The sequence below is a fragment of the Anguilla anguilla genome, chromosome 15, assembly GCF_013347855.1.
Source record: "Anguilla anguilla isolate fAngAng1 chromosome 15, fAngAng1.pri, whole genome shotgun sequence".
Taxonomy (NCBI): domain Eukaryota; kingdom Metazoa; phylum Chordata; class Actinopteri; order Anguilliformes; family Anguillidae; genus Anguilla; species Anguilla anguilla.
Window position 1 is genome coordinate 1,063,871 of NC_049215.1, and position 26,921 is coordinate 1,090,791.

Here is a 26,921-nt window from a genome sequence, read left to right on the forward strand (position 1 = left end):
TGCAGTCAGCTGAGAGATAACGTAAGTGTTATCGCGGTGTGTTATCTGTGCAGAAAGGTTCCCGTTATTTTAACAGCCGAGCGAAAACACGGGGGAGTAGAGCGGAACGGCTGTGGTGCGGGGGATTGCGTGTCCGTCAGCATGAGAAAGTCAGGCAAACTAAACAGACTGGGACTGACACGGGCGTCTGACCGAGGGCACTGGTGGACGTCGTCATTCCAGGATCTCTGCTGTATTTTCATCCCACATTCACCCCTGCAGTTGCTGCTAGACTTTCCCACAGCTGACTTAACTCTGTGCTCTCACGTTTGTTTAAAACACCACTCTCTCTGCATGTGCTCACGATTGTGTTTAAAACACCACTCTCTCTACGCTCACGATTGTGTTTAAAACACCACTCTCTCTGCATGTGCTCACGATTGTGTTTAAAACACCACTCTCTCTGCATGTGCTCACGTTTGTGTTTAAAACACCACTCTCTGCGCTCATGATTGTGTTTAAAACACTACTCTCTCTGCGCTCACGATTGTGTTTAAAACACCACTCTCTACACACTCACGATTGTGTTGAAAACACCACTCTCTCTACATGTGCTCACGTTTGTGTTTAAAACACCTCTCTCGTGTGCTCACAGTTGTGTATAAATCAGCAAATCACCACTCTGCCTGTGGCCAAGGACCGCAAAATGGTGTGTGCAATACAGTAGGGCGGAGGGGATCATTACCACACCCAAACAGCACATCAGAGCAAAAATTGGTGTATCTATTATTTATAGTTGTCCAGAGAAGTTAGCTGCCATTAGGAAATAAATAAAAATGCACAGGCCTTTTAAACTGGTCTGTGTGCTCCCACAGACTGCTGGTTTGCACTACCTTGTCCTGTTGATCTGGACATGGGTTAGATTAAGATATTCTCATATAGGTAGCTTCACATCCCATTGAAGCAATCAATGTTTTCTGGAAGGAATGCTGGCCTTCAGTCTTGCTCTTTAAATCAGTATCTGGGATTGGAGCAGTTGAATTGCCAAACTATGTTCTTAACTCTCAAGGGGGTTAATTGTGTTCATATTAAATCAGGCTATACATTATGCTTGGCATGGTGGTGATAGACACAAGCTATGCACACAGAACCATGAAGGAACGAGCAACCGTTAATGCACATGGCACATATTTACAGTGGTTCATTCCAAGTCAGTACAGTTTTATCAAATAATGGAGCAATTATGTGTATAAAAAGCTTGTACTCAAAGATGTGACAAGCTAGCCTGGAATGATAAACAGCTGCTCTACATCTTTTTCCTTCAACAAATAAATAGAATTAATTCCAGAAGAGAGCAAGAGAAAAAACAAACAAACCGGATGGCAAATTGCAGTGTTACACCCGTGCAAAAAGCGCACTGTAACCCCGAGACATGCAAATTAGGTATTTATAAAATGCTCTTATTTTTAAAACAAGGCTCCTGTAATGAATAATGAAATGTCTGGGACTGCCCACCACCCAGTGCAGTGCTTACCCTCCCATCCTCCCAGGCTGTTGTTCTTCCCGAGAAGGAAATGGTATTTTAGTAGCGCTGCATCTGAGTGGCTGAGGATGATTTGAGCGAGTGTCCATCCCCAGCCTCCCAGTGCCCGTGTTTGTGACTGAGGATGATTTGAGCGAGTGTCCGTCCCCCCAGTGCCCATGTTTGTGGCTGAGGATGATTTGAGTGAGTGTCCGTCCCCCCAGTGCCCATGTTTGTGGCTGAGGATGATTTGAGTGAGTGTCTGTCCCTGGCCCCCCAGTGCCCATGTTTGTGGCTGAGGATGATTTGAGCGAGTGTCCGTCCCCCCAGTGCCCGTGTTTGTGGCTGAGGATGATTTGAGCGAGTGTCCGTCCCCCCAGTGCCCGTGTTTGTGGCTGAGGATGATTTGAGTGAGTGTCCGTCCCCCCAGTGCCCATGTTTGTGACTGAGGATGATTTGAGCGAGTGTCCGTCCCCCCAGTGCCCGTGTTTGTGACTGAGGATGATTTGAGCGAGTGTCCGTCCCCCCAGTGCCCGTGTTTGTGACTGAGGATGATTTGAGCAAGTGTCCGTCCCTGGCCCCCCAGTGCCCGTGTTTGTGGCTGAGGATGATTTGAGTGAGTGTCTGTCCCCGCCCCCCCAGTGCCCATGTTTGTGGCTGAGGATGATTTGAGTGAGTGTCCGTCCCTGGCCCCCCAGTGCCCATGTTTGTGGCTGAGGATGATTTGAGAGAGTGTCCGTCCCTGGCCCCCCAGTGCCCGTGTTTGTGACTGAGGATGATTTGAGTGAGTGTCCGTCCCCGGCCTCCCTGTGCCCGTGTTTGTGGCTGAGGATGATTTGAGCGAGTGTCTGTCCCTGGCCCCCCAGTGCCCGTGTTTGTGGCTAAGGCTGATTTGAGAGGGTGTCCGTCCCTGGCCCCCCAGTGCCCGTGTTTGTGGCTAAGGATGATTTGAGAGGGTGTCCATCCCTGGCCCCCCAGTGCCCGTGTTTGTAGCTGAGGATGATTTGAGAGAGTGTCCGTCCCCCCAGTGCCCGTGTTTGTGGCTGAGGATGATTTGAGCGAGTGTCCGTCCCCCCAGTGCCCGTGTTTGTGACTGAGGATGATTTGAGCGAGTGTCCGTCCCCCCAGTGCCCGTGTTTGTGACTGAGGATGATTTGAGCAAGTGTTCGTCCCCAGCCCCCAAGTGCCTGTGTTTGTGGCTGAGGATGATTTGAGTGAGTGTCCGTCCCTGGCCCCCCAGTGCCCATGTTTGTGGCTGAGGATGATTTGAGTGAGTGTCCGTCCCTGGCCCCCCAGTGCCCATGTTTGTGGCTGAGGATGATTTGAGCGAGTGTCCGTCCCTGGCCCCCCAGTGCCCGTGTTTGTGACTGAGGATGATTTGAGTGAGTGTCCGTCCCCGGCCCCCCAGTGCCCATATTTGTGGCTGAGGATGATTTGAGAGAGTGTCCGTCCCCAGCCTCCCTGTGCCCGTGTTTGTGGCTGAGGATGATTTGAGCGAGTGTCTGTCCCTGGCCCCCCAGTGCCCGTGTTTGTGGCTAATGATGATTTGAGCGAGTGTCCGTCCCCCCAGTGCCCGTGTTTGTGGCTGAGGATGATTTGAGAGGGTGTCCGTCCCTGGCCCCCCAGTGCCCATGTTTGTGGCTGAGGATGATTTGAGAGAGTGTCCGTCCCCCCAGTGCCCGTGTTTGTGGCTGAGGATGATTTGAGCGAGTGTCCGTCCCCCCAGTGCCCGTGTTTGTGGCTGAGGATGATTTGAGCGAGTGTCCGTCCCCCCAGTGCCCGTGTTTGTGACTGAGGATGATTTGAGCGAGTGTCCGTCCCCCCAGTGCCCGTGTTTGTGACTGAGGATGATTTGAGCAAGTGTCCGTCCCCCCAGTGCCCGTGTTTGTGACTGAGGATGATTTGAGCGAGTGTTCGTCCCCAGCCCCCCAGTGCCTGTGTTTGTGGCTGAGGATGATTTGAGTGAGTGTCCGTCCCTGGCCCCCCAGTGCCCATGTATTTCCTGTGTTTGTGCTCCGTAACGCTGAGGCAGCCCCTCCGCTTCCTGAGCGAGCACGGCGGCGTGCAGCGGCCAGCGCACGGCCCACCCTCCCAGTGGCCGTCATGGAGACGGCAACCTCTGACCTCAGGACAGCATCGCCCGGCTTATCAGATCCTCCCCATGCCTCGCCGACAGGAAGTGCCCTGGGAGGGGAGGGGAAGCGCGGATACGGGAGCCGCGGCCCGTGTGCGCGAAGCCTCGTTCTTGTCCCGCACCGGGCGCCCCCGGCAAAAACCACCCTCTCTGACTTTCCCACGTTTTGCTCTTCTTTTAGACCCATTCTGTACGAGCGTGCCGAAAAGCCTTTCGTGCTCAGCCGCGCACGCGCAGTTCGGAGCGCTGAGTCGCGCTGAACTCCCTCGGCTGTGAGCCAAGCCGAAGGATGTGTTTATTAAAGCCAGGCGTTCGCGTCCGCTCGGCCCAGCGTGTGGGCTCACACTCATGAAGAGGCTCGCACAGCCGAGATGGCGTGCAGTCAAAAAAGGCCTGTGGCCCCTCGAGTGTCTCGACTCCCACAGTAAAACACGATGTCCTGGTTTACGCGTCCCTGCTCCTCTCACGGAGCTCGCGGGGCCCCGGGGCAAACGCTGCGCATGTTTGTCAGGCACCACAAAGGCGCAGGGGTTAGTCATCACTCAGAACGAGCCCTCCACTGGTGGGCAGGAGAACCTCACTGACGCCACTGCATATTCTCCACCTCAGACGCAAACACAACCTTCCATAGATAGTTTTCTTTTCTTTTTTTCCCCCCGTGGGCTAATAAATTACCCTTATCTACTTTCTGTAGGACTGGCACAAATTAAAAACGGGAAGGCTGTTTGTGGTCGTTGAGCAATGGAATAAACCTTTCCATTACAAATGTATTATTAATCACCTACAGTAAGTATCATAAACTGTTAACTGGAAAGGTTCACATGTGCTGGCTGCTGCCAAGTAATACATTTTTTATATTGATCACGTTTCCATGCAGCCTGGTGTTTGACAATATGTTTTATAAGCTGCCCCAGCCTGCGTTTTATTATCCAAAACAGATGAGGAAGTTGGAGAGTAGAAGGGAGGCATCGTGGGGGTGGGGGGTGGGGGCTGTGCCTTTGGGTATTTGACTTCATGTTCACACCAGAGAAAGAGTGAGACAAACAGTTCCTGTTCGGAGAGAAAGTGTTTTCAGGAAACAGCCACAGAGCTTAGCTTCCCTCCAGGATTCTCATTTCATTGTTCAGTGTTTATCTGTGTCTTGTTTAGCAGCTGTGTCCTTTCGTTCATAAAATTGTTTTTTTTTCTTCTTCAGTAAATTCAAGCTGGTTCACAATCCCTGATCAGCCTCATGAACTAACACTAATTATTCTCTGATTAATTTGTGGAAATAGCAATAAGCATATTGTACAGATATTTATCCATATTTTACAGCTGTTCTCCACAGGTTATGAGTGCTCGTTAAAAATAATTTAGGGGAGCATTATATGTGACGAGTATAGAGTAAAAATCGAGTAAAAGTGAGGACAATTTTATTGAATGAAACACAGTAACATGACAATCAGAGTATTCTACATTTGCCTTGCAGCTATGAACCTTAAACATTTACATTGTTTATGTATATTAGGTATTGAAGTGGAAAACTACCTAGTTATTAAATACATCAGCAATAATGACATACCCAGAAAGGCAATATCGTGACAAGCCCTTAAGGGAATTACCTTCAATCATAATCTGCATCAAAGCTTTTTATTGATTTTCCTGTGGGCAAATGCTCGTCAAAATGCAAATGACCCCATATCTTATTGCGATAAAAAAATAACTTCAAGCGGTGTATCTGCTGAAAAGAAAAACAACAACAAAAAGAAAAACAAAATCAGTATCAATAATGCTATATTAATCTTTATTAAACAATAAAGCTGAATCTAATCTAATCTAATTATTGCAGCCTTGTTGATTTTAACAACATCTCAAGTTTTTTGCATGGACCATTTTATGGAGGCTTCACTTTCCATAACACTTCTGCTCTCATGCCCATGGTGCACCACAAGAGTATACTGAACATATCCTCTCAATTAAACCTCTTAATTTATAAATTCATGAGCTTCTACATTTTTACATAACCTCTTTAAAGTATTCAATAGCAGTAAAGTGTGAAACAAGAATTCTGGTGCCTAGTCTCTGTCCTGTATGTTGGCTATTGGTCTATTATTGATGGGCAAGAAGTCATGTCTTCTTACAGCACACTGGGCTACAGTATGTGTACAGCAGGCCAGTCAAAGTGAGCAGCGACGTCTCTGATCTGGAAAAGGAGGTGTACTGACATCCGAGATGGCTTTCTCCTGTTTCACCCTCCACGACTCCTTCGGCTTTTCTGCTCCTTCACCCAAGTCTCCCTCGCAGGGCTATTTCAGGGAGGCCCCGCTTCTGAGAAGCATTATTAAGATGCTATGATTCACTTGGGAGCATTCCTGTTTGAACCGCAGAGTTTCCCACTGCCTCTGTCAGCCACTTCTCCCTGCAGCCTTTTTGTTTGTTTGTTTAAGAGCATTTAACCATTTCACTGTATGGAAGGTACATTAAGATAATGATCTGTCAGGACCACTGTCATCAAAGTAGAACTTTATTGACAATAAAGGCAATACAGTTATGTTTGGCGGTATGGCTCTGTTCTGGAGCTCTCCCGCCAACCACGCAGCCCGCGTGGATAAGGCCGGGAGGCCAGCAGCCAAACCCCCCTAGAGGGGGACACACAGAACAGATCCAGCAGCAAAGCAAGTTCTTAACACATAGGGATGGAGCAATGCAATTTCTTAACACATAGGGATGGAGCAATACAAATTCTTAACACATAGGAATGGAGAAATGCAAATTCTTGACGCATGGGGATGGAGCTGGGGTGGTGGAGGGGATTTACGGAGCAACGTGCAGCGCTTGCATACAGGAGGAGCAGCGTGAATGAGTAGAGGGAGGCTGTTTAAGTAGACCGCCCTGTTAGTGAATGTACTGTGATACGTGAACATCACTCAGCTGAGCCATCAGCTGATTCAGCCGGAGCGCTTGATTCTTGTGGCCTGCCAGAACCACGCGATGCTCCATTATTGATATATAGGTCTGTAGGTAACCAGATATACGTTGCCTGGCCAAAGAAAAAGTCGCCTTTTGGATTTTTTTGTACAGTGCCTACTGTACAAGCCTCGGGAGGCAGTGCTATGATCTGGGGTTGCTTCAATTGCTCAGGTCTAGGCTCAGCAACATTATGCGGCAATAAAATGAAGTCAGCTGAGTACCTGAATGTACTGAATGACCAGGTTATCCCATCAATGGATTTTTTCTTACCTGACGGCATGGGCATATTCCAGTACGACAATGCCAAGATTCATCGGGCTCAAATTGTGAAAGAGTGGTTCTGGGAGCATGAGGACATTTTCACACTTGAATTGGCCACCACAGAGTCCTGACCTTAACCCCATTGAAAGTCTTTGGGATGTGCTGGAGAAGACTTTACAGAGTGGTTCAACTCTCCCGTCGTCAATACAAGATCTTAGCCAAAAAGTAATGCAATTCTGGATGGAAATAGATGTGACGTTGCATAAGGTTGTCCAAACAATGCCACGACGAATACGCGCCGTCATCAAAGCTAAAGGCGGTCCAATGAAATATTAGTGTGTGACTTTTTTTTGGCCAGGCAGTGTATCAATATACCAATATACAAAATTATGAAAAGGCATTGTGATTCCTCACGTGAAATTAAATCTGAACTTTGAGAGTATGTTTTACTATACAGTACACTTTATTCCTCTGTGGTTCATAGGAACTCTGTCAGAGTTAAATTAACACTACACTGTGCCCCTTTCTCCATCAGTAGTGCCACGAACCCCTGGGCAAAACCTCACGCTTGTCCCTGACTCCCCCTGAACCCCCCCCCCCCCCCCCCCCCCCCCCCCCGCCTCCACACTGACTCCCATTCCCCTCTTCCACATCTTCCCCATCTACCCTACATTCCCTACCCTAAATAAATACATAAATTATCATCTCAACCTATCCTTGCACATGTTAAATCTAGTGACAAAGGATTACGTACCAATGGGCCCAATCATTGCACACTCATTAATCGCTACTTGGGATGTTTGTAGTTTTTATGAATCTAGACCTTTCCCTCCATCACTCTGGATAACAGCTAAATGTCTAAACTCAAAAATTTAAAGTAAAAAGTTGTTGGACTGTCACCATTCAGCATCGCCAAGGACGAACAGCTCTCCCTACAGATCGTCTCCACCAATGGAGACAGGGCATTGTTTCCCAGTGAAATACTGACACGTGAAAGCCCCTCCCCCAACCTGCATCAGCCCCTGGGGTGTAAGCAGATCTGTGGATGAGCTGCACAGACACACTGATTGAGTGACTGTGCCCTAGAGCATATTGTGTGGGATCCTTGTGTCCGGGGCTGGGGATCAGGTTTCACAGAGCTGTGTGTGGGGTGGAATGTGGGGAGTCCTATCCCAACATATCTGTCCCCACATTCCGAGCCCCTCTTCGTTAAGCCCTACACTCATTACATATGGCTCTACACTCCTTTACTTATAGTTCATGCCTTCATCACAGATTTAAAATAAGTTTAAATTTCAAATTGGCCAAGCGTATAACACACATAATGAACTTTGTTGGTGTTATTTTACTCACCAGAATAAATTCCTGAAATATAGGCAGGTTGCATCAAGAATATTTATTTAAATATGCATGGTGTTCAACTTAAGACCAGTATTAGACTATTTAAATATGCAAGATATTCAACTTAACATCAGTATTAGACTATTTAAATATGCATGGTATTCAATTTAAGACCAGTATTAGACTATTTAAATATGCAAGATATTCAACTTAACACCAGTATTGGTGTCAGGAGGCGTGGGGGGTTTGGACCCAAACGCAGAGGGGGAAAAATACAAAACTCCAAATGATAAGAACAAAAGACTTTACTAAAACAAGGAAACAAAAGGGAACAAAAAGCCTTGCAGGGCAACTTTCAACAAACGAAGGAAAACTTCAAAACAACACAGGAACAAAGAAAATCCAAAAACACAAGGAAACCAGAACATGGGCAGGAACACATGGAGCAGGTACTTGAGTAGGGGCTTACGCACAACACAACCAGACATAACCAAGGATCCAGCACCTAAGTCAAGGAAGAGGGAAACTTAAATAGAACAGACACTGACGAGACACAGGAGGGCACCATGAACAATCAGGCCACAGAGAGGGAAGGGAAAACGAGACAACCAAGAACCAATAATAGGACAATTGAAAACAATCATACAATTACACAGGGGGAGCAGGACACAAAACAGAAGTGCCGCCATCTGGCGGCCCAACAGGGGAAACGCAGACAGGAACACAGAACCATGACAATTGGACTGTTTAAATATACAAGGTATTCAACTTAACTCCAGTATTAGACTATTTAACTATGCAAGGTATTCAACTTAAAATCAGTATTAGACTATTTAACTATGCAAGGTATTCAACTTAAAATCAGTATTAGACTATTTAACTATGCAAGGTATTCAACTTAAATCAGTATTAGACTATTTAACTATGCAAGGTATTCAACTTAAAATCAGTATTAGACTATTTAACTATGCAAGGTATTCAACTTAAAATCAGTATTAGACTATTTAACTATGCAAGGTATTCAACTTAAATCAGTATTAGACTATTTAAATATGCACGGTATTCAACTTAACACCAGTATTTGATTATTGACTTTGCTGCCCTACTGCGCTGCTATAATTGCCGTCTGGCATGTGGTGCTAAAAAAAATAATTTTAGATTAATTGTTCTACTCAATATTGAATATTCATAGCAGAAAATATTTTAAATAGAAATTAATCACATATAAGAAGCTCTCAGTTAAAGGCCATGTGTTCCCTATTGTTCCACTCCCCACCAATCCATATGCTCTTCAGTCCAGTCATGAGATATGCATGTTACTTTAGGAATCTGGATTTTGACTGGCTGCTTTGATTGCTTCATGATTCCACAGAATACTCTGAGGGAGACTGCCCAGCTTGTCTGTCATCACATCTAACAAAGCAACTAATGTGAGTCCAACAAAAGCATTTCTGCAGCATAGGATCTTATTTATGGAACAATTCAGAGGAAGAGTTTCGTTAGATGTGCACAGTGCAAAAATAAACGATTTCCCTCATGAAACTTTCCACAGATACTTGAGAATCCAGGTGATGGATGGCTTTATTTAAAGAAGGTTAGCTTTTTTACAGAGAAAAAGGGAAATTTTCAGGAAGTCTGTTTTATTATATCACACATAATATGAGTAAGTGGAAACACACAAACACACATGTACAAATACATGCATGCACTAGTAGCTACAGCACATACTGTGTGTATACATACAATTTTTTCTTTCTGCTAAGATATGGAGAGCTATTTTACTCAAAATGCGGCACGTTCTTCATGAGCCTCTGAAGCAGGACAGATGCAGCGTTTTGTTCCAGTTGTGTTACGGAGCAGGACGGCCAGGACAGCCTGGGGTCCTGCAGAACGGGGTCCATTTTGCAGATGATGAAAAAGAAGGGTCATGAAAGACAATATTTATTCATTTATTTTTATGTCCTGTTATTATTTATTATTCATGTCCTGTGTGACTGCACCAGAAAGAGGAAGACAGAAATCCCAGCTGCAGACTTGGGGGTGCTTGCTAACTCTCCCTCCCTGTTTTGGGGCTGATGTCGCTGGGCTCCCTCCCCTGTGTTCCGGGGTTTATTCCTGAGGACAGCCCGACCTCGCTGTGTACGCCATCTCGCTGCGTTTATGACCTCCAGCAGCTCCAGCTCAACAGGAAACAGAAGAGAGTTCAGTCTGCACCGGCACACGTGAATTTGATTACCCAAATCTGGACCTCATTCATTACTTTGTATCCAAGGATGAAAGAAAGCCAAGTACAGTTTAGAGGGAACAGTCTCTTCCAGGGAAAAAAAACAGATGGTGTCACCTGTTGAATAACTGAACTGGCTTCCTGGGTAATATCACCTGCATTATTGTAGAACATCTTGGCATCCTAAGCTTAGAGCAGGCTGGATATGTTAGTATTCCAGTATGCTTAGTTCCAGGGGCTCGGTAGAGCTCTTAGGCCATAAGAACTGTGCCAGACAGTCTCTGAGGCTTCAGTGCTACAGCTTGCTGCCAGCAGAGTGTCCACAACAATACATGCTGGACCTCCATGGAATCAAGAATCAATAATAATTATTATTATTAGTATAATAATAATAATAATAGATCAGGGAAACACTTTTTTCCTTCATTCATTATCATTAAGGAAGGAATGTTGTTTATGTCCTCATTAATACCTATCCTGGGGTTAGTAGGATTATGCGAGATATGTTCTGCGGTAAGACTAGTAAAGACATGTTATCGGGTCCAAACTCGGCAACCAGCACATATTGATACTGTCATAACACAAACCGCACTTCTCGCTTCGCCTGTGGCTAGGTGTAGTCGCTCACCGTCCTCATCTTCTGTTCAGATTTCCTCTGAGGGCACAATAAAGTATTGTATTGTATTGTATTGTCTTAATAAACAAGTGAAAAGGCGGCAGAAAGCTGCCACACGGACCTCGTTACCTGCATAAATAAAACAGGTTATGTTGCTGCCGCGTTTTTATGCTGCAGCCAGTGCTGCACAAACTGGGCCGTGAAATGGACAGCACGCCGGTGAGGATGAGACGGCTGGAGCTGAAACGCTCGTTTTATACGCTAGGCCTACGTGTGAGGTTTGTAACCACTCACATTTACAGAGACAATCACAATCAATTCGCCGAAACTACATATTCACAACGTTTATAACTGTAAAGAAGTAGGGCAAACAAAATGTTAAATTAATTATTCCAATCGATTTATATTTATATTTTTTTCTGGCTTTGCGTTGGCGGTAGGACACCCATGTTTCACCGCGTAGCCTACTGTTATACATGTACATACATACACCCTTGCTCGCTTAAAAGGTGCAACAAATCTGTCACTTTCTTAACAACAGCGCCCTCTTGTGGTAGTCTCCTTTGGCGTATTGTCTCTTGTGAAAATGTCACCAGTTCAACTGAAACCTTTTAAAAATGTGTTTGCAGCAACAGCTATTGGCCTAGCTGTTGCATAATGGACCTTGGTAAGATTTGGGCGCTGCCCGTTCAATTTATTCGGGACCGCAACCGACAACCCGCTGTTGACCGGGTGTCGACAACCCATCTTATAACCTTTAGATAGATTTTCAATAGCATGGAGTTTTTAAAAATGAAGAAATAACTGCGAGGGAAAGCGGTAGTTGCAACATTAGTCTAATGTTAAGAGCCTATTGTTGGAACGACAGAAATGTACAACTTCTGCTGTAACAGAACTGTTACTATGGATACTGTAAACAAACAGTGTCCGGCAGCAAGGCTGCTCTTGTAAGTACTTCAGCTTCCATAATCTTTTAGACTAATGGTGAAAAAATAGGCGTGAGTTTACAGCTCGGTTTAAATGTAATGTTATTGATTTGTAGAGATGTGTCTGCGTTATTCCGTTCTAACTCAAACTAACTCACTATTTTGACTTAGAATGGTGATAATACTGTAGTATCCTGTGACACCGTGCTATGAAATAGCCTAGAAAATGTGTGCTGTTGGGGCACTACCTACTAGCGAGCAGGGACGTTTAGTCTACAAGCATACCGAGTTTCTTTTTTTGCAAACGGGGCAACCTTGGATAGTAAAAGTTTCCTAAGGTCCAAAACAGTAGCTAGCCAAATAATTAGCATAAGCTAGTGGTAGCAGCAGCAAGTATCAAGCATAATTAGAAGTAACATATGAACTGCACATATTTATAGTCTGACATATTTAATTTTACATATGACTGTTTGCAGTGTATATATTAACATATATTTTTGTGACAGACCAGACTTGTTCACAGGTAAGTCTGCTGTAATCTGATCCCTATCACAGATGCCTTGGTCATGTTCCGGAAAACATTCTGGAGGCACACTGTGAGTGATGTAGTTCACTTGCATCAAGACCAGGCTCTGAGCACGACCATATTCATACTGAAAGAGTTCGGGCCAACGGGGTTCCTCTTGAAGGAGGAAGGGGAATCCAAGAAGTTCAAAGTAAAACAGCCTCATTCCTCTTTTTCTGTGGCTGTACATCACATTTTCATGATATTTTGTTCAGCAGAAAAAGTTGTTTTACGATTAAGTGTTTCATAATAATAATAATAATAGTAATTGTTATTATTATTATCAATAATAACAACATAGATGTGTAGCAGGTGCAGTAATGTGCAGCTAGGCTCTTAATTGCCATTCATTTCTCAGGTGTGCTTAGGAAACCCTCATACGTGCTCCTGCCTGACATATGTTAAAGAGAGAGACCTCTGCAAGCATATCTGCTGGTGAGTATAAATGCATCTGTATAGATCTGTGCATCATCAATTGTTCCCTCAGAGAAAACTGAACCTTTTTCACAAGTTGTGTTTCTCTCCAGGGTTTTGATAAGGAAATTCAGACTGCCTAGAGACCATGAGTGTAAGTTATGGCTGAGCAAGTGATTCATTACTCATGAATTATTCTGTGGCGTTCAGGAACTTATGGTATGGGACCTTTGTGTCATTTTAAAAGCCTGTTTCTTTCTTTATTTTTCATAATTTTCATGGTTATTGAATCTGTAGTTGAATGGGTTTAAATCTTTCCAGAACTTTCTCTGTAAATTCAAAATGGCTTCCCGTCTTCACCATGGCAGACTGTCTCCAGCTGGGCCTGGTGGACCGGCAGATCAGCGAGATGCTGCAGGGGGTGCACTCACCTCGGTCGCCCCACTTGGAGGACCCCCCCACCCCTGTCCTGACTGAGGAGGATGGCTGTGTGAAGCAGAAGGAGGTGGAGGCTGAAGACGTGTGTCCCATCTGCCAGGAGGACCTGATGGGGAAGAGGCTGCCTGTGACCTACTGCAGGTAGAGAGACCTTATCCTACTGCAGGTAGAAAGGGAGACCTTATCCTACTGAAGGTAGAGAAAAAGACCTTATCCTACTGAAGGTAGAGAGAGAGACCTTATCCTACTGCAGGTAGAGAGATAGACCTTATCATACTGCAGGTAGAGAGAGAGATCTTATTATCCTACTGCAGGTAGAGAGAGAGAGATCTTATTATCCTACTGCAGGTAGAGAGACCTTATTATTCCGACTGCAGGTAGAGAGGCCTTATCCTACTGCAGGTAGAGAGACCTTATCCTACTGCTGGTAGAGAGAGAGAGACCTTATCCTACTGCAGGTGGAGAGAGAGACTTTATCATACTGCAGGTCGAGAGAGAGACCTTATTATCATACTACTATCACTGCAGAGCTGACTCACTGGAATATCACTGATTTTCACTGATGGCAAAGGGTACGAGAGCAGCAGCATCAGATTATGTCTGACTTCAGTCTCCTGACCTTACTCTAGAGATTTAGAATATCTCAAGAATTAAAACTGGCTAAGTAAAGTTTAGGTTCTGTACTTCAGGTAAGATAATGAATAGTTGCTAGCATTTCATGTTAACATTAGATAAAAAATGTCTCGTTTTGCAAATCTTAACTTTTCATGTCCATTTTTTATTGTTTTTACTGTCTTTTATTATACATTATTGGCATATGGTAAAGCACTTTGAACCTGAAGCCCGAAGAGTGCTCTGCAGCTGAAGTTTATAGTATTGTATGTATTTATAAACGAAGTGCTGAATGTTCCTCTGCGTTTGCAGGTACGGGTGCGGTAACAACGTTCACATCTCCTGCATGAAGGTGTGGGCGGACCACCAGGCCCGGTCGGACCCGGACATCATGGTGAAGTGCCCGCTCTGCAGGGAGGCCTTTGAGCCCATGAAGGTGCTGCTGGACCAGGTGAAAAACGCCGCCAGCCTGCTGACCACGGCCGAGCGGGAGCGGCAGGACAAGCACCTGGGCGTCCTGTGCAACGGCTGCAAGGCCTGCCCCGTCACCGGCAAGTGCTTCAAGTGAGTATCCCTCTCTCTCTTTCTGTCTCCCTCTCTCCCTCTCTCTCTCTCTCTCTGTCTTTCTGTATCTCCCTCTCTCTCTCCCTCTCTCTCTCTCTCTCTCTGTCTGTCTCTCCCTCTCTCTCTGTCTATATGTATCTTTCTCTCTCTTTCTCTCTCTCTCTCTCTCTCTCTCTCTCTGCTGCATGCTGGGAGTGGGTGTGGTGAGTGGGTGTGTGAGTGAGAGTGGCTGGAGCACGACTGTTGGTGAGTTTTCCAAACTTTCCTTTATTTCGCACCGGTGAGGGTCTTTCAGCACTTGTACTGTTTTTTCTCTCTGTTATACTGTTCCTAAGCACTGTTTACTAGTAGGTAGGCAACTCTTTTTTAAAGAGGTCGACCAGCTCTGCTGGTCGGTATGCGAGCGTCACTAGGTGGTGAGCGGCTCACTCGGCAAAATGGCATTAAAGCTGCCCCGAGTGTGCCATGCTCGGTAGAAGAGTGCATATTAGCAATAGCGGAGGTGGTTGGACACGAGTGTATTAAGTTCGCGCCAAGAATGATAAAGGAATCGTGGTGTTTCTCGACAGCATTGACAAAGGTAATGCCGTAGTTGAACATGGAATTGTTGTTAAGGAAACTTTTACCGTGGTGCTTCCTCTCGTCAACCCGGCAAGAAGGATTACTTTGTCAAATATGCCGCCTATGGTTACCAACGAAGTGTTAACGCAAGCGTTGTCACGTCACGGTAAAATAGTTACCCCGATTAAGAAACTTTCCGGTGGTTTTCAGTCCCCGCCTTTAAAGCACGTTATGTCTTTCAGTCAAGTGCACATGATTCTAAACGATGGTACGGATCATTTCTCCATGTCGTTCAATTTTAGGATTGACAATTTTGATTATACTGTGTATGTGACTTCTGATAGCTTGAGATGCTTTGTGTGCAACTGTGTGGGTCATTTAGCCAGATCCTGTCCGAACAGGGAGCCTGCTGCAGATGAGCCTGCTGGCCTGTCTTCTTGCGGGGCAAGGGAAGCGCAAACAAACTCAGATCAGGGGCTTAATGATAATACTGATAATGTTGTGTCTGAAACAACAGAAGTGGTTGTAGGAAAAGGGGGGAGAAGGTGGCAGAGGAGGCGAATGAACAAGGGGCTTCACAAGCAGATAGCATGGGTGGGGAGGAGGTGAATGAACAAGGGGCTTCTCAAGCAGACAGCATGGTTGGGGAGGAGGTGAATGGACAAGGGGCCTCTCAAGCAGATAGCATGGTTGGGGAGGAGGTAAATGAGCAAGGGGCCTCGCAAGCAGATAGCATGGTTACAGCCATAGTCGAGGGTGGGGGGCCTGAGGAGGAAGATGAGGGTGTTTTCAAGATACCAACAGTTAAAAGGAAAAGTTCACGTACAGCAGGACGTATTGCAAAAACAAAAAAAGTAGACAAGCAAACATCAGCTGAGAGGGTGGAGAGACAGGATCTCGCTTCTAGTGTTGCAGACTCTAGTGAGGACGAATATTTTTCAGACTCCTCTACAGCTAGTGGACTTGAGCAGCCTATAGGTGGCTACACGATTGAACAGATTATGAATTTTCTGAAAACAACTAAGAATCAAAAGAACATTCAGATTAATGAACATTTTCCAGATCTGAGGCTATTTGTCAGATCTGTGAAGGCGCACATGAGCATCAAAGGGCAGGCAGCTTTTCCCAGTCCAGAGGTTTACAGAGTATTAAAGTTTTTGCAAAAGGCAAAGGAACAAATCAAGCTAAATGATGATACTCAGGCATAGGCAAACTCCCCCTTTTCTCTGTTCATTGTTTCTAGTGCTGTTTTATGTGTTCTTTATCACTCTACCATACATGGCAGAGGCTAAGATAGCAACACTTAACCTGAATGGGGCGAGGGATGGTAGAAAGAGGGGAATTTTTTTCCAGTTATTAAAGCAAAAACACATTGATGTTACCTTTGCTCAAGAGACACACAGTGATACTGGTAATGAGGCTGACTGGAGGAAGGAGTGGGAGGGTGAGGTTTTTCTGAACCATAAGAGCTCAAATAGCTCAGGGGTGGCCATTTTGTTTTCAAGGTCTTTCTCGCCACTCTCCTATGTTGTAGAGGAGGTGGTTAGAGGTAGACTTTTGAAGGTGGTTGCGAAGTTCGATCACTTCAACATGGCCTTTATTAATGTGTATGCCCCAACATATGGACCAGAGAGGGTGATTTTTCTGAATGTGCTTAAAGTAATAATCTTGAAGATTTTTATTAAAATAAATGTATTTTAACTCACTCTCTATCGCCGAATTAGGTAACACAATGGTGATTGAGCCTATTATTATATTAATTTATATTATTATTATAATTAATGATTAAAGAACTGGGTGTCTGTGGTGACATTCCCGGGAAAAAAATAACAAGCGGCGCATAGATAGTGACGCGTTTTCCATCACCCATCAGTGGTTGGTCCGCCAGAGAGGGTAGGCGGAGCTAACGCAACAGGCTTGCTCTTCAACTCACTTGTGTGTGAGCGGCGTACTGTTTTTCCCGGTGTCTGCTAGCGTTAAAGGTGGGGGGGGTTATGGAACCCTAATAAGTTTTTGTGTAACATGAGAGGTCATATTAATTGTTGATGTAGATTTCGTATTACATTTGATGACAATGTAACGTTACTAAATTACATAGCTATTTGCACAGCTAACGCTAGCTACCGGACCATGTCAATAAAGGCAACATCAGACAATGTTGCGCACAGTATCCATCTCTCATATCAGGTAGCTTTGCGTTAGCTAGCTAGCTAATGTAATTAACACGATCTAATGTCACCTAACAATTAGAAAAAACGCTAGCTAACGCTACTGACTGGTACCGACCTCGCAAACCGTCTCTCGAATACAATGCTACCTTGTTGTAGCGTTGCAATGTAGCTAACTAAAGGCCAGTTCAGATCAATGATTCGCAACGAGACTGGATGCAACTTGCAAAATTCCAAGACGTCTGATTGTAAACGTTCTAAAACTGCACTTGGCGATTTGACAAGATGGGTCTTTTGAGACCCCAGGCAACGGCTTCAGAGGATCTGCAACTAACCAGTTCACACCGCTGCAATTTTCTCTGCAACATTCTAAAACCGTTTCGTCTCGGCGCGAATCATTGATCTTAACTGGCCTTAACGTTACCGTTATTTACATTGCCATCAATTTCATCAATATGTAAGCCGGGGTGTAGGTGGAGCAGAGCCGGGTCTGATTGATGTCAAGCCAGAGAAAACTAAATAAAAGAATAAGGCAGTATGGAGTAGCGTTGTTATTATTTTATTACGCTTCCTCATATGTTCCTTCAGCCTTGATGCCCTTTTTTGATGAAATCTCCTTTGTTTTTGTTTTATTCTTCTTATTCTGATTGCTAATTTAACACCCAGCTCAGCTTTATTCTCGAACAGTTTAGCTAGCAAAACAAGGCAGTTGTTTCAAAAATATCACACAACAATGATTCACGATGATGATGCACGAGATACATAATTGCACGAGCCACAGCGAATACCGAAAATTCTTCTCTGCAGTGTAAAGTTCATACCGAGCAAAAGGTGGATAAAGAACGTTTGTGGAAATTGATTGTCACTAATTCTACCCCAGGTCTGCTACAGCATTTTAACCCGGCTCGGCAGTGTAAAGACAGCTTAAGTTAGCCTAATGTTAGACAATGAATGAGTATGTACATAACGTTACGTGTATGACAACCATTTTTTATTCAGTAAATAATAAGTGTAATAGTTGGCGTGACCCAGGTGCCAACTGACTGACGTCACACTGGCTGGATCCGGTTGGATCTATGGGAAGTGAGGTCCAAAAACACACCTGCAATTACCGATTCTCGCCATTGGTACAGCCAAAGAGAACGAAACTGAAATCTTCGAGATTGTAACTTTAATGAAATAATAGCTAAATGTAACACTGATGACTTGTATGTTGCTGGAGATTTTAATTGTACAGCGCAGGACACATTGGATAGGAACCATACAGAACCACATGCACCTTCCAGCAGATTGACCTGTCAAATTATTTAGACACATGAGCAGTGTGATGTCTGGAGGCGTGTGCATGGACAGCTTAGGCAGTACACCTGGACACACACTTGAGGAAATTCAATCACAATGGCTAGATTGGATAGGATATATGTGTTTGAGTATCAAGCTAATGCAATAAAACTGTTTTATAACCCCTGTGGGTTTTTCTGATCACAGCTTAGTGACAGGGACTTTTTCCATCCAATCTTTTAAGCCTGGGAGTGCTTACTGGCATTTTAACAATACACTCCTACACGACTTTAATTTTAGGGAGGTTTTTGAATTTTGAATGGGGTACATGTAAGAAGCGAAGACATACTTTCAACACTTTGCAACAATGGTGGGACTGTGGTAAAATACAGATGAAACAGTTGTGTCTGCAATACACTCTAAATGTCACAAGAGACATCACCCAGTTTATGAAGGCACTGGAGAGCGAAATAGAGGATCTCCAATCTTTGGTGGAGACCTCTGGAGGAATTGGTGTTCTCAAAGCCAAAAAAACGTCTTTGGTTGACCTGCTGGGCATACAGGCTCAGGGAGCACTGGTGCGGTCAAGGTTCCAGAATGTAGCAGAGATGGATGCCCTATCAAAGTTTTTCTTTGGCTTAGAGAAGAAAAGTGGTCAGAGTCGGTTTAATCACTGTCTGAAATCCGTCACAGGTCAGGAGCTCACAGAGCTTACTGCAATCCGACGGAGAGTTATTTTCAGAGCTTTACCTGAGTGAATATAGAGAGGAGGCAGAGATAGCAAATGCTTTCTACGATGGGCTTCCAACCGTTCATGCCAGTGGGGATCTAGGGGGGTTTCTATCTCAGCAGGAACTATACACAGCACTTCAGGGCATGGCGAGTGGGAAGGCCCCTGGAATTAATGGGCTGCCAGTAGAATTTTACAAGGGCTTCTGGCAGGTGGTAGGTGAAGACTTGCTATCCGTGCTCAATGACAGTCTGGCTGGAGGGTCACTGCCGTTGAGCTGCAGGAGGGCGGTTGTGAACTTGCTGCCAAAAAAGGGTGACCGTAAGGAGGTGAAGAACTGGCGGCCCGTGGCATTGCTCTGTACCGATTACAAACTCCTCTCCAAGGCTCTGGCTAACCGACTGAAGGAAGTGATTGGGCAGGTTATTAGTGCTGACCAAACCTACTGTGTGCCTGGCAGGACGATAACTGACAATGTAGCCTTAGTTCGGGATGTATTGGCCCTCTCTGGACAATTGGGGATTGACACTGGTCTCATTTTCTTAGACCAAGAAAAGGCTTTTGACCGGGTGGAACACCAGTACCTTTGGAAGACCCTTGAGGCCTTCCAGTTCAACCATTGCCAAGGTTAGGGTGTTGTATCAGAACATTGAGAGTGTGTTGAAGGTGGTTTGAGTGCCCCTTTTAAGGTGTGTAGGGGCATACGACAGGGGTGCGCACTGAGTGGAATGCTCTACTCGCTGGCCATCGAGCCCCTGTTGCACAGGATAAGGACTGCAATTACAGGTTTTAAAATTCCAGGTTGCCCAGCTTATGTAAAACTGTCAGCTTATGCAGATGATCTTGCTGTTATGATCTCTGGTCAGAAAGATGTGGATGTGTTAACTACCATGGTTAATGATTTCAAGCTGTTATCATCTGCAAAGATTAATTGGAGCAAGAGTGAAGCGCTGTTAGTGGGAGGCTGGAGGGGTGGGCAGCCTATGCAGCCAGGGGAGCTGCAGTGGAAGCGTGGGGGCATTAAGTATCTGGGTATTTTTTTGGGAGATGATGACATGGTAAAGAAAAATTGGGAAGGTGTATTAGAAATGGTGGATGGCCGTCTGAGGAAGTGGAAATGGCTGCTACCACAAAGTCATATCGGGGAAGGACACTGGTGATCAACAATCTGGTGGCATCAGCATTGTGGCATCGCCTAGCATGTGTGGACCCTCCATCAGGGATACTGGCGAGGGTTCTGTCAGTGCTGGTGAACTTTTTTTGGGACCGACTACACTGCGTTCCACAGAATGTGCTGTATATGCCCAAGGAAGAAGGGGACCAAGGGCTGGTGCACCTGGGAAGCAGGGGGGCTGCTTTCCATTTGCAGTTCATACAGAGGCTGCTCTATGACCCAGCGAACTTAGTCTGGAGGCCCCTAGCCTGTGCAATTCTACAGCGGGCAGGTGGGCTGGGTCTTGATGCATCAATCTTTCTTATGGATTACAAAGGTCCTACACTGAGTGGATTACCTGTGTTTTACCATGGCCTGCTGCATGCATGGGGTTTCCTGAAACGTTGCGCGGCAGGGTCCGCTACATAAACTTTTCGGCTCCTGGAAGAGCCGTTGGTGTATGGGTCTCGGCTGGATGTGTGCTGTGAGGCCCTTCCTCAGCTAACTGATCTGCTATGTGCCTCTAAGACTATTAAGTTACGGCAGGCTGTGGGCACGGCTGGCCGGGAGTTGGACCAGGTGGGGGATTTTGGCACCTGCCTTCAGGTGCGGTCAGGGCAGTATACCTCCAAGGTGCGGCTGGGCTGGAGGCAGGCCCTAACTGACGTGGAACGGCACCTGCTCAGAGACTGTGGACCTAACCTAGGCCAGCATAACACAGGAGATCCGTTCCCTAGGCTCCTGGTGTCCCCCAGGTTCTCTGATTCTGCACATAAAGGTCCCCTGTTAGAACATCGGAGTATGGACAATGTGGCCCTGGACGTGGCACGCGGAAAAACTCTGTATAACATGGTGGTGAAAGTGGTGAATGAAAAGAAGCTGATTTCTCTCACAGACACACCGTGGTCTTACTTGGGGTTAATGGAGGAGGAAAAGCCACAGTGGCGGGCATTATACAAACCACCATTGGCCAAGGGGGTTGGGGATTTACAGTGGAGGGTGCTGCATGGGATAATTGCAGTGAATAGTTTTATTTCTGTAATGAACCCGGCGGTTTCCCACCACTGCCCTTTCTGCAATGAGAGGGAAACTGTTCTTCACTGCTTTTCTCAATGTGTGAGACTTCAGCCTCTGTTCTTCTTCTTGGGTCGACTGTTTAGGTCAATGGGGGAAACCTTTTCAAAAAAGGTTTTTATCCTGGGGTTGCCATACAGTTGCAGACAGAGGGCGAAGTCTCAGCTCATTAAATTTGTTCTGGGGCAGGCAAAAATGGCAATTTACCTGAGCCGTAAAGCCATGGTTGATGCACAAGATACGGTAGCTATGGTCAGGGGCATGATTAAGGCCAGAGTCATGGTAGAGTTTAGGTACTACAAAGCTATGAGGACACTAGAAGTTTTTCAGAGTGTATGGGGCTATAGGGGAGCAGTATGCTCAGTGGAGGAAGGAGAGCTTCTGTTTGCTGAGGGCATTGGGTGACTGAGTAGGGGCGGTTTTTATTTTTATTTTTTGTCTTCTTTGCTTTTGTTCACTTAAGTGAATTTATTGTCAGTGATGTGTAAAAATTGGGTTTTGAACTCGCCATTGCACTGAAAAATAAAGGATGGTTAAAAATTCAAATTCTCTCTCTCTCTCTGTATGTATCTCGCTCTCTCTCTCTCTTTCTGTCTCTCTCTTTCTCTGTCCTGTTCTCATCTTTGTTAACCACAGGAAGTAATAAACCTTACAATGCTTTCTTTCATTAATACTGTTTTTCGAATACTGGAAAACTGATTCCACTGAAACAGTTTTAGGCAACACAGCATTTTTATGTTTGTATGATTTTTTAGACATGTGGACATTTTAGACATTTTAGACATGAAATAAGATGCCCCTAATAAGTTCTAGCATGTATGACAGTCCTGAATGCATTGATCACAGTTTTGATGCCATTTCTGCTTCTTTTTTCCTGTATAGATGTGTTGTCTGCAGTTACTACCATCTGTGTGAAGCCTGTTTCCAGGACCACTGCCATCCACAGCATCCCTTCGCTTTCCGTGCAGTAAGAGCCCTGACTGAGCCGTGTAGAGCCTGACTGAGCCGTATAGAGCCCTGACTGAGCCGTGTAGAGCCTGACTGAGCCGTATAGAGCCCTGACTGAGCTGTGTAGAGCCTGACTGAGCCCTGACTGAGCCTTGTAGATTCCTGACTGAGCCGTGTAGAGCCTGACTGAGCCTTGACTGAGCCGTGTAGAGTCCTGACTGAGCCGTGTAGAGCCTGACTGAGCCTTGACTGAGCCGTGTAGAGCCTGACTGAGCCGTGTAGAGCCTGACTGAGCCGTATAGAGCCCTGACTGAGCCGGGTAGAGCCTGACTGAGCCGTGTAGAGCCTGACTGAGCCGTATAGAGCCCTGACTGAGCCGGGTAGAGCCTGACTGAGCCGTATAGAGCCCTGACTGAGCCGGGTAGAGCCTGACTGAGCCGTGTAGAGCCTGACTGAGCCGTGTAGAGCCTGACTGAGCCGTGTAGAGACTGACTGAGCCGTGTAGAGACTGACTGAGCCGTGTAGAGCCTGACTGAGCCGGGTAGAGCCTGACTGAGCCGTGTAGAGCCTGACTGAGCCGTGTAGAGACTGACTGAGCCGTGTAGAGACTGACTGAGCCGTGTAGAGACTGACTGAGCCGTGTAGAGACTGACTGAGCCGTGTAGAGACTGACTGAGCTGGGTAGAGACTGACTGAGCCGTGTAGAGCCCTGACTGAGCCGTGTAGAGACTGACTGAGCCGTGTAGAGACTGACTGAGCCGTGTAGAGCCTGTCTGAGCCATGTAGAGCCTGACTGAGCCATATAGAGACTGACTGAGCTGGGTAGAGCCTGACTGAGCCGTATAGAGCCCTGACTGAGCCGTGTAGAGACTGACTGAGCCGTGTAGAGTCCTGACTGAGCCGTGTAGAGTCCTGACTGAGCCGTATAGAGCCCTGACTGAGCCGTGTAGAGCCTGACTGAGCCGTGTAGAGACTGACTGAGCCGTGTAAAGCCTGACTGAGCCGTGTAGAGCCTGACTGAGCCGTATAGAACCTGACTGAGCCGTGTAGAGACTGACTGAGCCGTGTAGAGCCTGACTGAGCCGTGCAGAGCCTGTTACGGCTAGCCACAGGCAAACCACAACATAAAATGGAGTCGAACAAAGATTCAACAATAATGATTTAATCCAGAATTAATAGACAAGTTTCACAATGCACTTGAAGATAAATACAAGTATCCACGTATCACCACGTAGCAGTACAACAATGAATTAATTAGTACAATGGTAATAAAGACTAGGTAGCAATCAAATGGGGTGATCCTCCAGGCCCGTCTGTGTAGAGGACTCCAGAAGGATCACAGGGCTGTAGTATATATACTAAGAGTCTATCAGGTGCAGTCTATTAGTAACAGGTGTAGCTCATCCCACTGCCAATCACCAATTAAGCAATCTAAGTGCAGAGAGAGCGACAGAGAGAGAGAGAGAGAGAGAGAGAGAGAGAGAGAGAGAGAAAGACACGCACCCCACATGCACCAAGAAGTAGGGGCGCACATAACAGAGCCTGACTGAGCCGTGTAGAGACTGACTGAGCCGTGTAGAGACTGACTGAGCCGTGTAGAACCTGACTGAGCCGTATAGAGCCCTGACTGAGCCGTATAGAGCCCTGACTGAGCCGTGTAGAGACTGACTGAGCCGTATAGAGCCTGACTGAGCCGTGTAGAGTCCTGACTGAGCCGTGTAGAGCCTGTCTGAGCCGTGTAGAGACTGACTGAGCCGTGTAGAACCTGACTGAGCCGTATAGAGCCCTGACTGAGCCGTGTAGAGCCTGACTGAGCCGTGTAGAGCCTGACTGAGCCGTGTAGAGTCCTGACTGAGCCGTGTAGAGCCTGTCTGAGCCATGTAGAGCCTGACTGAGCCGTGTAGAGTGCTTGAATCTGTGAATGCTGGCATTTAATACTCACCTCATCTTGAAACTGTGAATTCTGGTGTTTAATACTCACTCCATACTGCATACTGAATCTGTGAATGCTGGTGTTTCATACTCACTCCATACTGCATACTGAATCTGTGAATGCTGGTGTTTAATACTCACTCCATATTGCATACTGAATCTGTGAATGCTGGTGTTTAATACTCACTCCATACTGCATACTGAATCTGTGAATGCTGGTGTTTCATACTCACTCCATACTGCATACTGAATCTGTGAATGCTGATGTTTAATACTCACTCCATACTGCATACTGAATCTGTGAATGCTGGTGTTTAATACTCACTCCATACTGCATACTGAATCTGTGAATGCTGGTGTTTAATACTCACTCCATACTGCATAATGAATCTGTGAATGCTGGTGTTTCATACTCACTCCATACTGCATACTGAATCTGTGAATGCTGGTGTTTAATACTCACTCCATACTGCATACTGAATCTGTGAATGCTGGTGTTTAATACTCACTCCATACTGCATAATGAATCTGTGAATGCTGGTGTTTCATACTCACTCCATACTGCATACTGAATCTGTGAATGCTGATGTTTAATACTCACTCCATACTGCATACTGAATCTGTGAATGCTGGTGTTTAATACTCATTCCATACTGCATACTGAATCTGTGAATGCTGGTGTTTAATACTCACTCCATACTGCATACTGAATCTGTGAATGCTGGAATTTCATACTCACTCCATACTGCATACTGAATCTGTGAATGCTGGCGGTGTCTTGCACAGAAGCGGTCGCAGCGCTGGGTTTCTCTGAGGCATTCAGCCCGGCAGAAGTCGGGCGACTTGCAGGAATGGGACCCCCAGTCAACAGAAGACCAAGACAGGCAAGCTCCGCTCACATCACTGTTATACCCTACTTTATCTACCTTTTTCATTTACCTCTGCAGACCAATCAGCACGTGCATGTAAATCAACTGGCCTTGAAACACCGGGTCTGTGATTAGCCAATCAGAGGCTTAGATGGTGTGCTCGAGTGTAGTGGCCAGCAGATCTGCCATCCTCCAGGATCGTAGCCCGGCCTAGCAGCTTTGCTGTTGGCCTGAGCGCTTGGATGCACTCAGTGGCCTCAGTCCCTTCTGAGCGTGTGCAAGGTTCACAGCTGTGTCTTACATCCCCGCTGGCAGCGTTGTGAGGAGTGAGAGGGTTCCGGAGCAGATAGTGAAGAGCCTGCTGCCGGTGGAGGTCAGGCAGGGCTCCAAGCTGCTGAAGCCCGGCCAGCAGTGCCGGCTCTGCCTGAAGAGCTTCTGTCTGGGCCAGCAGGTCAAGCACCTGCCCTGCCACCACAAGGTAATTGGCTAACGCTAACCCTAGCGCCCTTAGCGCTCACCTTCCCGTGTTGTGTGTTTAAAACGGCTAGCCTAACCGATGTGCTGCAGTTCCATGCAGATTGCGCCGACGCCTGGCTCCTGCAGTCCAACTCCTGCCCGCTGGACAGACAGGTCATCTACAACCCCCTGACCTGGCAGCGGTCAGGGAAACAGCTCGCCCCCAAATGCGGGCCCGGCTCATCCGCGCGCTCCCAGCAGAAACTGATGGACCAGCTGTTCATCCCGGGCCAGGGGCTGCAGCTGGGCCCCTCCCACGCCCCCTCTGCCGCCCCCCCCGTCCCCCTCCCGAAGGAACCGGCCGCCAACGGGACGCACGAGCCCCCCGTTAAAAGCGGAGACGCGGACGACTCGCCGGAGCCTCGCGTTAGCCCTCCGCTCAAAGACCGCCGGGCCGTCTCCCGGAGGGACAGCCAGTCGCGAGAGCGCTCGAGCAGGGACGCGGCGAGGCTGCCCGCGGCCGCCAGGGCGGGCTGCTTCGCCAGGAGCCAGCGGCTGAAGAGAGGAGGGAAGAGCGCGGCGAGCGCCAGCGTGTGCGCGGACCGGGACCGGGACCGGCCCGAACGCGGCCCGTTTGTGGGCCTGAGCGGCCTGGAGATGCAGGTCCACTCCAGGGAGATGAGCGGCCTGGGCCGCACCCAGCTCCAAAAGAGACCCTCCGCCCCCAGGCCCGTCCCGGCGCCCACCAGGGGGAGGGGCCTGGTCATCCGGATAGCGGAGGTCCTGTCCGGCAGTCCACATGTGGAGGTCCAGGAGTAGACCAGCCTTTTAAACAAACAAGCGTTATTATGCAAATTCACAATGTCTCTAGTTTGGCCTTCTGAATATATACTTATGTTTGCTGTCTGTTTTATTCAGAATAAATCTGAAAGGCATCAAAATATTGCAAATGAAAGAGACAAATTTATTGTGCATGCATTTTTTTAAATACATGTTCTTGTGATGCCCTTGGTATTGGTTGGCTGTCAGGTTTATTAAAAATGTTATTGGATTATGGCAGTAATATCCTAACCTCCTGGTTAAAGAAATAAATAATTGAAAATAAAAAATACATCCTAAGTCCAGTGTGTACTGTGATAAGACAAACCAAAGTGCTTTCATGCAGTAAAAAGAACAGTATCAGAATAAAGCGTTTGCAACATTG

General features: G+C 46.5%; 1 protein-coding gene across 4 annotated transcripts; it reads left to right on the forward strand.

Moving 5' to 3' along the window:
- zswim2 (zinc finger, SWIM-type containing 2) lies at positions 1-26,921 on the forward strand. Of its 4 annotated transcripts, none has more exons than XM_035392684.1 (10): positions 1-21; positions 12,508-12,668; positions 12,876-12,952; positions 13,045-13,085; positions 13,300-13,510; positions 14,294-14,545; positions 22,395-22,479; positions 25,179-25,276; positions 25,577-25,739; positions 25,829-26,921. In XM_035392684.1, exons 2-10 carry the CDS (start codon positions 12,519-12,521, stop codon positions 26,534-26,536), a joined length of 1,785 nt encoding a protein of 594 aa, XP_035248575.1. In that variant the 5' UTR covers positions 1-21; positions 12,508-12,518; the 3' UTR covers positions 26,537-26,921. The 4 variants fall into 4 exon arrangements, with proteins under 4 accessions (XP_035248575.1, XP_035248572.1, XP_035248573.1 ...); XM_035392681.1 differs by lacking the exon at positions 1-21 and adding an exon at positions 11,572-11,693; XM_035392682.1 differs by lacking the exon at positions 1-21 and adding an exon at positions 11,707-11,973.